General features: G+C 40.6%; 2 protein-coding genes across 3 annotated transcripts in view; both read left to right on the top strand.

Annotated features, from left to right (window-relative positions):
- txk (TXK tyrosine kinase) overlaps positions 1-3,409 on the top strand; it is a 14,549-nt gene extending 11,140 nt beyond the window's left edge. The window contains exons 12-16 of the mRNA XM_079668875.1: positions 809-1,025; positions 1,728-1,792; positions 2,044-2,162; positions 2,597-2,754; positions 3,194-3,409. Coding sequence (XP_079525001.1) covers positions 809-1,025; positions 1,728-1,792; positions 2,044-2,162; positions 2,597-2,754; positions 3,194-3,265 — 631 coding nt within the window. The 3' untranslated portion in view covers positions 3,266-3,409. The remainder of the gene's footprint in view (positions 1-808; positions 1,026-1,727; positions 1,793-2,043; positions 2,163-2,596; positions 2,755-3,193) is intronic.
- Positions 3,410-3,518: 109 nt separating this feature from the next.
- Positions 3,519-12,437, top strand: LOC307031624 (uncharacterized protein). 2 transcript variants are annotated; one of them, XM_079668868.1, is made up of 10 exons: positions 3,519-4,120; positions 4,714-4,885; positions 6,215-6,409; positions 6,856-7,040; positions 7,574-7,686; positions 8,565-8,704; positions 8,799-10,804; positions 11,247-11,325; positions 11,408-11,540; positions 12,124-12,437. In XM_079668868.1, exons 2-10 carry the CDS (start codon positions 4,718-4,720, stop codon positions 12,210-12,212), a joined length of 3,108 nt encoding a protein of 1,035 aa, XP_079524994.1. In that variant the 5' UTR covers positions 3,519-4,120; positions 4,714-4,717; the 3' UTR covers positions 12,213-12,437. The 2 variants fall into 2 exon arrangements, with proteins under 2 accessions (XP_079524994.1, XP_079524995.1); XM_079668869.1 differs by lacking the exon at positions 3,519-4,120 and having other exon boundaries at positions 4,565-4,885.
- The last annotated feature ends 354 nt before the right edge of the window (positions 12,438-12,791 follow it).

Below are 12,791 nucleotides of genomic sequence, written 5' to 3'. Positions count from 1 at the left end.
CTCACCAACGTCTGGGAGCCGAGACTATATAAAAACAATAACGGAGTAACGCACCATGTAGTAACGGTCACTGAGTTACTGAACTTAAAAAATAATGCGTTAGAGTACTAGTTACTGCCAAAGATAACGGCGTTACAGTAACGCGTTACTTTGTTACTTTGTAACGCGTTAGTCCCAACACTGCTTTTCGACATCTTCCGCCGCCCATTCGACATGTTGAATCGAGAGGCGGTTGGCCAAAGACCGTCGGCAAAATGAATCACTCTGATTGGCTGTTCAGAAGCGAACGGAAGTGAGGGACCCAAACAAACGATTGAGAAGGCAAATCTGAGATCTCATTTAACTCCAGCTCTCCTCACAGGTTGGGGGAAGCCCCGTGAGCTTCTCGCTGTAGAGGAAAAATGGAACACGCTATTTGTTGTTTGTTTATATCACGCAGTCTGTTCTTCTTCTCTCGGTTATCACGCAGTCTGTCTTCAGGTTGTTGCCTCTTTTGAAGGACGAATACACACTACCACCGCCTGCTGGTAAGGAGAGTTAATGCCACTCACGCATGCGCAGTTCGTACGTGCAACTTGGCTTTCGGCTGAAGTCTTTACGGTGTGTTCCAGTGACACATGGCCAAAACGTAGGAGACGTGAGGCGACGTTCCGTCGGGACGTGTTCTTTGGTGTTCTTTGTTGTCAGTTTGATGTGTAAGGACCTTTAGTCCCACTGTGTTTTCCGTACTTTTCCGTAGTATTTGTACTCTGTAATTTACGTAATATTTGTCCCGTGTTATTTACATGTTAACCCACCTCCTCTCCAGGAGGCTGTGCCACCCTAAGCTGGTGCAGCTGTACGGCGTCTCTCTGCTGCAGCGCCCCCTGCTGATCGTCTCTGAGTTCATGACGAACGGCTGTCTGCTAAACTTCCTGCGACAGCAGGGCGCCGGCCTGAGGGCGGGATGGCTGCTGTCCATGAGCCAGGACGTCTGCGAGGGCATGGAGTACCTGGAGAACCAGAGCTTTCTCCACAGGGACCTGGTGAGCGAATACTATATGTAGAAGTACTCATAAAGTACCTCTAAAGTACCTGGAGAACCAGAGCTTTCTCCACAGGGACCTGGTGAGCGAATACTATCTGTAGAAGTACTCATAAAGTACTTCTAAAGTACCTGGAGAACCAGAGCTTTCTCCACAGGGACCTGGTGAGCAAATACTTAAAGTAAAGATACTCCTAAAGTACCTGGAGAGCTTAAAATCTGACCCGGATTTTTCACAAATTATTCAAATGTTTCACTTTTAATTTCTGGAAAATGTTCAGACTTGTATCACTCACTCATTTATAAGAGATTTTAAGGAACATTTTCAATTTTTTTGTTTTACTTTTTAACTAATTTCATTCACATATTGTCCAAATAATTTGCAGACATTTTTCACAGAATAACACAAAGAACTGGGGATTTTTTATTACATTTTTCAACACATTTTGATATTATTATTATTTGGGGATTTTTATTAGCATATTTTACATTTTTAATCCGATGTTTTTCTGATATCCACAAATTGTGTTATTATGTTTTGTATGATATTCACATTTTTTTTTACAAATTACTCACATATTTTGCTCCATATCTCTGGAAAGTAACTCCGACTGTTATCACTCATATTTCAAAGATTATTTCAGAATTAATTTTTCACTAGTTTGTTTTTGCCATATTTTAATGTTTGGTATTCTTCTGTCAGGCAGCGAGGAACTGTCTGGTGAACGAGCAGAACGTGGTGAAGGTCTGCGACTTCGGGATGACCAGGTACTGACACATTTAATTTATACACATCGTTAATTATATGGGGCGGGACATCTCTTAGCGGTTGACCAATCAGCTAACCAATCAGAGCAGACTGGGCTCTGGTTTCAGACAGAGGGTGAAAAGAGGTGCTGCAGTACAGGCAGTATGAGAGAAATAACGAGCTATTTGAACATTGAAGCATGGAGACATGTCACTTTGAACAGAATTCTGACATGTGTGTGTTCAGGTGTGTGTTCTTGTGGTGTGTTCAGGTACGTGTTAGATAATCAGTACACCAGCTCCGGTGCGGCGAAGTTTCCAGTGAAGTGGTCTCCTCCTGAAGTCCTGCACTACAGCAAGTACAGCAGCAAGGCTGACGTCTGGTCCTTCGGTCAGCACACACACACACACACACGCACGCGCACACACACACACACACACACACACACACACACACACACACACACACACACACACACACACACACACACACATACACACACACACACACACACACACACTTAGTTCAGATAAGATAAGAAGTACTTTATCGATCCCAATTTGGGAAATATAGCATCAAAAGACATGGCAATGTACAATACAAATAAAAAATGTAAACATCTCAATAGAAATAAAATAGCATTAAAAAAGTAGAAAATATACATGTTCAAATGTACAGTAACAAAATATCAAGCAGGATAACGAATGTGTGTGTGTGTGTGTGTGTGTGTGTGTGTGTGTGTGTGTGTGTGTGTGTGTGTGTGTGTGTGTGTGTGTGTGTGTGTGTGTGTGGGTGTGGGTGTGGGTGTGTGTGTGGGTGTGTAGGTGTGGTGATGTGGGAGATCTACTCTGAGGGGGCGGCTCCCTTTGAGTGCCGGTCTAACGTGGAGGTTGTCATGGAGATCACGAGAGGAGGAAGACTGTACCGACCTCACAGAGCAACACAAGCAGTTTACAGCATCATGTACCGCTGCTGGCACGAGGTACACACACACTCACACACACACACACACACACACACACACACACACACACACACACACACACACACACACACACTCACTCACTCACTCACTCACTCACTCACTCACTCACTCACTCACTCACTCACTCACACACACACACACACACACACACACACACACACACACACGCACAAAGACACGCACAGAGACAGGATTTTGTATGACTTTTTGGAGGAAATTATACTCAGAGATCTTGAGTTTCTTCACTGAATATGATTCTCCTCCCTTCCCTCTGTTATTATTATTCATTGTTAATTTACAAATGCAACCAACAACAGTTTCTTGTCACTTACTGTTTGCCACATTTTAAGATGTTTTTTGGGGTTTAAAGGATTGTTTTTCATCTCTTCTTCTGCTTTAATTCTCTCTTCTTTGGTGGTGTTCTCGGTGGGAGTAGAAGCCTCAGGGTCGCCCGTCCTTCTCCGAGCTCCTGGAGGACATTAGGAAACTGGCAGAAAATACGGAATAATCCACACTTTAATTGTATATATCGCTGATTATTATTATCAAACTATTCTTCTGAATGTACACAGATTATGTTTTTGTTTATTGTAAATAAATATTTTTACATTAAAACCTGTTTCTAATAAAGACAGCAGGGGGCGGTAGAGAGCTTTGTGTTGGATATAAATCGTTTGTTAGGCAGAATATGACACGTTCGTGACTGTAAAGGACGGTTTGTAATTTTAAAATAAACATAAATAGGTCAGATTTTGGGAAGATGCCCACCTACAAAGTAACTTAGCTTTCACACAGTGAGGTCTGACATGCATATGTATTTGCTTTTTAATTATACACCTGAATTATAGACCCTTAAACATAGATTTTGAAGGAGATTTGTTTTGACACAGCTTTGTTATCCAATTTGGATCCTTTATTAGTCTGAGAGACAACATCCAAATAAATTAAATTCATAAGAGAAGTGTAAAATATCACACCTATGGCATCTTTACCTCTCATGTTAGTGTGTTTTGGTTTATTTACAGGGGTTTGTATTGTTCATACAGTTTTTAAATGTGTGTGTAAAGTATTCAAATTTCATTATTTGTGCTGCACTGAGCATGCGCAAACAAAGAGAACACATGGCGGGGGGCGTTACCTTGGAGACACACACACACAGGCACACATACACACACGCACACACACACAGCCACAGTGTCGATTTCTAGATTGACGGTGATACGACACACACACACACACACACACACACGCACCCACGCACGCACGCACACACACACACACACACACACACACACCGGAGAACAACAACGTTACTCGAGTGTTTACGTTGGAAACGGGAGCGGAGGAATTCACCTGTAAAAAGGTGAGTGTGTTTTACTGGTTTGTTTATGTGTGTGTCAAATCAATTTCCTACCATCTATTTATTCTATTATGCGTTTAATTTTGGAGGAAGTATTTCTATAGTTTACTTACTAGCCTACATTAAGACTACTTACACGACAGTAAAAATACTGCCTTGAAATGTTACTTTAGCTTTAGTAATACAAATGTAATAAAGTATAATAAGTATATAAATGTACTATGTATGTTTGAATTTATGACTTTTATTTGTGACATATATATATATATGATCTATCTATTACCTTCACCAGTAGACCTTTATTTGGAGTTTTTATATGAAATATTATACAATATGTGACTCTTATTTTCCTTTCCTAATACCATGACTGTTTATTCATTGTCCTTTTTATTTATTTGTAAGTGTGTGTATTTTGTTTCTCTTAAACATTTTGGTACTTTTACTTAAATGTTTTGTTTTATTACTTAAAGTTTTTTTAAATACCGTTTTCTTGAATAACGATGTGTTTGCTTGGGTCATAGCCATATCTTGAATACTGTGTACAACTTATAGTAAAAACAAAAGTGAGTAAAATGTACATTTTCTATATTTCTCAGAGTTATGGAGCGTTACGAGTCTCTGGGTCTGGTCGGAGAGGGAAGTTACGGCACCGTCCTGAAATGTCGTCATCGGGAATCCGGACGCCTTGTCGCCATTAAGAAGTTTGTGGACTCGGACGACGACAAGACGGTGAAAAAGATCGCCCTGAGGGAGATCAAGCTGCTGAGGGTAAACATGTCAATCAAACCACCTGTCAATCAATCCATTAGCCAACCTGTCATTCAATCCACCAGCCAATCAAACACCAGCTTTCAGAATGAAACCTGAGTGTAGTAAAACACAAAAGCAACCTGTCAATCACAAGACAAACACATTTAAAAATAACTCGGAGGAATCGTTGGAAGACGAGAAGCATCGTCTAGATTTGTTCTGCAGTCTTAGTCTTTAGTATTCTAGAAACAGGAGACTCTTCTTCATCTTATTTCAGGAAAATAGATGCTTGGTTTCTGGAAAAGGTTTCATCAGGCAACCATACTTTCTAGTCAGGCGTTTTGGACGAAGCATTCATCAGTTATTTTAAAGTAATGTTGCACAAAAACACATCTAAATAGATAGATAGATAGATAGATAGATAGATAGATAGATAGATAGATAGATAGATAGATAGATAGATAGATAGATAGATAGATAGATAGATAGATAGATAGATAGATAGATAGATGGATGGATGGATGGATAGAGAGAAGGATAGAGAGATAGATAGAGAGATGGATGGATGGATGGATGGATAGATAGATAGATAGTTAGATAGATAGATAGAGAGATGGATGGATGGATAGATAGATAGATAGATGGATAGGTAGATAGATGGATAGAGAGATAGATAGATAGATAGATAGATGGATGGATGGATGGATGGATGGATGGATAGATAGTTGGATAGGTAGATAGATGGATAGATAGATGGATGGATAGATAGATAGATAGATAGTTAGATAGATAGATAGATGGATGGATGGATGGATGGATGGATGGATGGATAGATAGTTAGATAGATAGATAGATGGATAGGTAGATAGATGGATAGAGAGATAGATAGATAGATAGATAGATAGATAGATAGATAGATAGATAGATAGATAGATAGATAGATAGATAGATAGATAGATGGATAGATAGATAGGTGGATAGAGAGATAGAGAGATGGATGGATGGATGGATGGATAGATAGATAGATAGATAGTTAGATGGATAGATAGATAGATAGATAGATAGATAGATAGATGGATGGATGGATGGATAGATAGATAGATGGATGGATGGATAGATAGATAGATAGATAGATAGATAGATAGATCGATCGATCGATCGATAGATAGATAGATAGATAGATAGATAGATAGATAGATAGATAGATGGATGGATGGATAGATGGATGGATGGATAGATAGATAGATAGATAGATAGATAGATAGATAGATAGATGGACAGATGGGTACAGAGTAAAATATGAATTGTAATGTTTTCTTTTACGCTGTCATCTTTTAAACCTTTAAGCAACTACGCCACGACAACCTGGTGAACCTCCTGGAGGTGTGGAAGCGCCGCCGCCGCTGGTACCTCGTGTTCGAGTTTGTGGAGCGAACGCTTCTGGACGATCTGGAGCAGAACCCGACCGGACTGGACCTGAACACGAGCCGGCAGATCCTGTTCCAGATCCTGAGAGCCGCTGCCTTCTGCCACCAGCAAAATGTGAGTCTGAGAAATGAACCACATGAAGGACTTCCAGTAGGATATCTTAGAAGTGGGTGTTCTGTCATGGAGGCAGAGGTGGGAAGTAGTGGAATACAAATACTTTGTTACTGTAATTAATTACATGTTTCTGGTATCAGTTACTCTTTAAAACAGCTGCTAGTTATGGGTACTTTTTACTGACGTACATTTCGAAGCCTCTTTACTTTTACTTGAGTTAAGAAGTTTAGTCAGTACTTCTACTTTTACCAGAGTATTTTTAAACACGAGTATCTGAACTTCTACTTGAGTAAAGGATGTATACTTTTGCCATCTCTGAATGGAGGTCTTTCCCATGTTCTGTTTTTAAAGAAGTATCTGTACGATCAGGGGATGCTTTTGGAGAATAAATCCCAAACTGCCAGAGGAAGAATTACAACCTCTACTTTTATCCTTTTGCTTCCCAGATAATCCACCGTGACATCAAACCAGAGAACATCCTCATCTCTCAGTGTGGAGTGGTGAAGATGTGTGACTTTGGTTTTGCCCGGACCATGACATCTCCTGCCGAGGGGGGGGTTTACACCGACTACGTAGCCACTCGCTGGTACAGAGCGCCTGAACTGCTGGTGGGAGATACCAAGTATGGCAAGTAGGTATCTGTTGGGGAAATAGTGAATGTCCTCTTCCAACATGAGAGTCCACATGATAACAAAGGTATCCCAACTGTAGCTGTGAACATGACAGGATGTGTGATTACCTAGAAGAGCATCAGGACTGTTTGAGGCATATGATAGCTATGTGATTAACATGATGATTCAGCCTCTATGGAGAGAGACATATGACAAGCATGCTCATTTCTGACGTGGAGCTAATCTGAAGTAAACATTGAATACTGCTTTCTATTCCTCCATCTTGTGACTGTGTAACTCCCTCTCTTGGATATCAGCATGTGAAGGACACTGTTGAGGAACTAGTTGATGCTCTGTATGTGATGACTACTTCCATTCTGGAGAGGATCACAGATACATGGATCCTGAGATTCAAGCTCAAGCCGGGGACCAGTGATAGTTTTCTAACAGTATCACACCTGAGGATGTGTTGTTGTTGTTGTTGTTGTTGTTGTTGTTGTTGTTGTTGTTGTTGTTGTTTCCTGTTGATACAGATGTTTTTCTGTGTGTGTAGAGCGGTAGATGTTTGGGCTTTCGGGTGCCTGTTGCTGGAGATGTTAACGGGTCAGCCTCTGTTCCCCGGAGACTCCGACCTGGACCAGATTTACCACATCGTCCGGTGCTTTGGTAAGTATATGTTAAAGGTCACCTATTATGCAAAATCCACTTCTTCATGTCTCTTCTACATCAACATGTGTCCCCTCTTCTCCATGTCTCTTCTACATCAACATGTGTGCCCTCTTCTTCATGTCTCTTCTACATCAACATGTGTCCCCTCTTCTCCATGTCTCTTCTATATCATCATGTGTCCCCTCTTCTTCATGTCTCTTCTACATCAACATGTGTCCCCTCTTCTTCATGTGTCTTCTACATCAACATGTGTCCTCTCTTCTTCATGTCTCTTCTACATCAACATGTGTCCCCTCTTCTTAATTTCTCTTCTACATCAACATGTGTCCCCTCTTCTTCATGTCTCTTCTACATCAACATGTGTCCCCTCTGTGGAAAGAGACTCTGAAAGTTTCAGGAACAAAGATTCTCTCTCTTTTTGATCCATTTCTATAAAAACCTGTCTGAAAATGAGCTGATCAGATTTTGGCCACTTGATGATGTCATAACGATGTTTTGTCTTGTGTAACCATTAGCCAATCAGCAACCAAGGTAACCCCCCCCCCCCACCTTATCACCTGAATCTCATCCTAGAGCACCATTGAGTTCTTTGTAACCAAATGTCTCTCAGAGGGGCGTGGGGAGGGGCTCCTTATTTTCATCTAAAGTAACAGACAGAGAATCAGCACTTTGGAAACAGGGCTGAAACAGAGGGGATTATGGGTAATGCTGCAATGATCTGTTTGGTGTTTCAGCCAATCAGAGACAGGCTCTGTGTATATCTGAGACCCCTGAGATATATTTATGAAAAACAGTATAGTAGGGGACCTTTGAATAAAAACATGAAATATCTCTGAACTCTCTCAACACACTTCTACTCTCTTGGGTTCTCCTAGGTAACCTGACAGCTCATCACCAGGAGTTGTTCTACAGGAATCCCGGCTTTTCTGGAGTCAGACTTCCAGGACATTCTGGCCGAGTCCCATTGGATCAGCGCTTTCCTACAATCCCACCCACCGCCCTGGACCTGGCTCAGGTACATTGACTTGAATGTCCCATTACAAGTATTCACAATCAGATAAAAAGACTGATTTGTCAGAACCAGTAATACTTTGTGTTGATTCTTTCAGAGTTGTCTCCAGATGGATCCAGAAAGACGCGCCCAGTGTTCAGAACTACTCGAACATCCTCTGTTCACTCAGGACTCTTTCCACATCCGATTTTTGGACGAGTTGAATGCAAAGATCCAGAAAGACCACAGAGAAAACTCTACCCTTCCCAAAATAACCAAAACCCCAAGACGAGAAAGGAACGAAGGGGATGACAGGAACCGGAGAAGCAAAGAGAAGAAACAAACTGAAGATCTGGACGAGAGAGGCAACAAGGAAAAGGAGAGGAAGGAGGAAGAGAAGATGGAGAACAATAAAGGAAAGCAACCTTCAAAGCTTTCTAAAACTATTCGAAACCCCTCAGAGCCTCTATCATCAACCAAACAATCCAAAACTGTAGGCGCAAAGATCGATAATGTCGCAAAAACAACTGTGCCCGTGAAAAGTAAACCAGGGAAAGTCACTGTTGGGGATCAGAGAAAAGAACCTGAGGCGTCAAAATCAACTAAAACCTTTACTTTGGATTCATTAGAGTCTACCAAGACTGCAACAGATCTAAAGGACAATAACACATTGGTAGCTAAACAAGGAAAAGTTGCTTCTCTGGAAACAGATGGAGGATTCAGTGGCTTAGAGATTGGTAGATCTATCAAATTGGAGCTTAACCAAGACTTTGGGAAGAACTGGACCAACACAAAAGTGCTTAAATTGTCTAAAACCTCAACTAGTGACCATACAATTGGGGTGTATTCTCCAAAAGCATCATTAAAACCAACCCTTGATCGTACAGATACTTCCTTAACAAAGAAAATGGGAAAGACCTCCATTACAGAACACCCTGAAGGTGCTTCCACTTCTAAAATATCAAACGCTGATCAAGTAGAGACAAGTTGGACACTTAAATCGACTCAACTATCAAGTAATGACCACATTAAGGTTGCTACCACAACTATCCCTCCTGTCAACAAGCCATGCAAGACGACTTCAGGGAATCAGAACGAAACTTCAACCACAAACAAAGAGCAAAGAAAGACCTCTGAATGTCCGAAAGTCTTACCCTCAAACTCAAAGACATCTAAGACTACCTCAAACTCAAAAATGACCAAAAACAACACATTTGTGTGCAATCCTTCAAAGACGCTTCTCTCAGATATTTCAAGGGAGTCCTCAACAGTTTTTAGAGAAGCCACTCCTGACCAAAGCACGCTAACAACAGCTAAAGGAACCTCAAAGTTTCCCAATACTGGCTCGTATTCAGATGCTAAACCAACAAGAGGCCTTCCAACGGACAGGGGACTTTCAGAGATATCAGCCAAAACTCAACAGGATATCAACGAGGCAAACAACTTTGAGATGTACGATGCTTCAAGTGGAGACTACAAGGAGAATCCTGAATCTTCTGAGCCCTCTAGTGTCTATCAACTGAGGACTCCTACATCCAAAATCACTGCAGAATCCAGAACCACTGTGGCGATTGAAATCTCTGAAAGCAATGCACCATTAGGAACCATTATTCCAAAGACATTGAAAGTATCGGACAAAGAAAACAGACAGGATTTAGCGCTCTCTGTTTTCATCAGTTCAACGACCACGTCTGTTGACCAAATCTCAAAGGTTGAACCCTCTAACTACAGATCCTTGATCGGAGAACCCAAAAGGAAGCATGGGTCTTTTAGTAACCACAGTAAGTCTGTCGCAACAATGACCCTTAAGATGCAGAAAATTACATTTCCCACAGAGGCGAGAAAGAAAAGAGACATCCCAGAAACAAAAGATGGATCAGCTGATGCAGATTCGACTCGTTTCAACTCTACGACTCCAGACCACAAAGCTTTGACACGAAGCTTCGTCTTCAACACGCCAGACGTTGATGAGTTTAACATCAGCAAGCCCCAATCCTCTCCACCTCCACCTCCTCCTCCTCCCTCTTCCTCACCCCTCATCCCCTCTTCACCAGTCGTCAATCCATCCACCAGCGATCACTTTTCCATGGGGTCAGGTTTCCATCCTGGGAACCACAGCCTTAGGTACTGAAGTTCAAACATGCAAGCACAATAGAGTACAGTACAATATGTGTTTGTCTTAAAACGTTTAGACACACACTTGGCTTTAAACCTGTACAGTTGTTTCTATTCTAATTCCAAAGGATGAAACTTAGTAACTAGCTGCCTACGTAGGAATATGATCCTTAAACATTTGGACGATGGTCTTCCAGTTGGGGAAACTGCTGTCCAAGACTAAAACACCACAACAGCAAACTTATTTGAATCATTCAGCGAATCTTGGATGAGGCGATGACTTGGATACTGGGGACTCAGGAGTAAACAAATAATTACTCCTGAGCGCTTCCTACATTTGTTGGTCTTTAAAGTTTCCCTTTGGTTTCCTGTCGGGCGTTAGAACCCTAACAACAACTCTTCCAATGTTTTCTTAGTTTACAATATGACAGAATCTTTGTGTTTATCACAGGTTTGCAGACAAGCCGAGGCATCACGGTGGCGTCTACGGTCGACTGTCCAACCACATGTCTGGATCACTCACTGCACAGGTGACATAGCTCATATTTCACTTGTTTAAGAACAGAATCACATAGAAACTGTCTTCCAATGACACCAATGTTTTTATTTCAGGTGTCGGACAAAAGCCAGACTTGTGAGCGCTCCTTAGTGTCCGATAGGAGAATTACAGCGACCAAGAAGAAGTCAGACGTCCATTTCCCAGATTTAAGAAGCTCAGGACTGCCAGAGATCAGAGGAAGAGAAGGTATGCAAACACACCTTACTATAATATGTACAATTTAGTAAAGCACAAGAAAGATTATTTATTGTTACAGGCTCTCTATGAGACGATCAAAAGCCTGTTTCCTCATCTTAACTGTAATGTGGGGAAAAAAAGAGCTAACAAATGTCCAAAATCTGTAGGAAAAGTTTTAAGAGTCTTCACAACTCACAGGAAAACAAACATGTTTGCTTACCCTAACCCTAACCTAAATCAGGGCATTTGGTATTAGAATATGAAATTATGCACGGAAAAACACACGAAACAAATGTCAGGAATTGGGTTCCAAAGCATGTATTTCCTCAAACTCACTATTCCTATATCAAATTTAAATCTCCCTCAATCTAAACTAAGCATGCTAAAAACCAACATTAAGTACCTTTACCTTTTACCCCAATAAGTACATGCTATTAGCTACAACATAAGAAAAATAAAGAAATGTTTTTTTGTTAAAGAATTACGTTATTTTGGGTTAGTTTTTATCATGTGAAAGCATGTAACATTGTCAGGATAGTAACTACAAACAAATCATTATAAAAGTGTTTATTCTTTACTGTTTTTTACTCAGGGAAACTCAACAGAGGCACTTCCAAGGATCAGAGGAAGTCAGAAGCTCAGCAGCACGGACACACCAGTACCGACTCACAAACACCTTAAAAAAACATTATTTTCAGTCACAAAAAACCCCAAAAGATATTGAAATATCTTAATTCGAATCCATGCATTTTGTCAATGACAGTTAATCAAATTTCCTCAGGTTTTTTTTATTATGTTGCACGATTTGAAAGCATCAAACGGGTCATTCATGTGTGAATACTTTTTTAACACTAACAGAAAATGCTTTTCACAGCATAAAAATTATAAAAAACTTTAAAAAGTGAACATGTTTTTTTGTTTAATGGCAGAGGCTATGCTAACAGCTGTAAAAAAGCAAAAGCATTGACATTTTAATAATTTAGCGCATAGTATTTGTTAAAACGTACAAAATATTTACTATAATGCTAAATATAGTGTTTTTTCTAACAGAAGCCCTTTTAAGAGAATGAATTTAGACATAAGTAAACCAACATGTGTGCTAATCCAGTGGTTCCCCCTGGGGGGCGCCAAAGATCGCAGGGGGGGCGCCAGGCCTCAGATGATTTGAGGCCAAATATCATATTTAGACTTTTTTTTTTTTTTTTTTTTTTTTTTTTTTTTACATATAATTGAAACGAAATACATGATTGTCACTAAAAG

Source organism: Notothenia rossii (genome assembly GCF_949606895.1).
Source record: "Notothenia rossii genome assembly, chromosome: 3".
Lineage (NCBI taxonomy): Eukaryota > Metazoa > Chordata > Actinopteri > Perciformes > Nototheniidae > Notothenia > Notothenia rossii.
The sequence above is the reverse complement of the archived record's forward strand: the minus strand, read 5'-3'. Positions and strand labels throughout refer to the sequence as shown.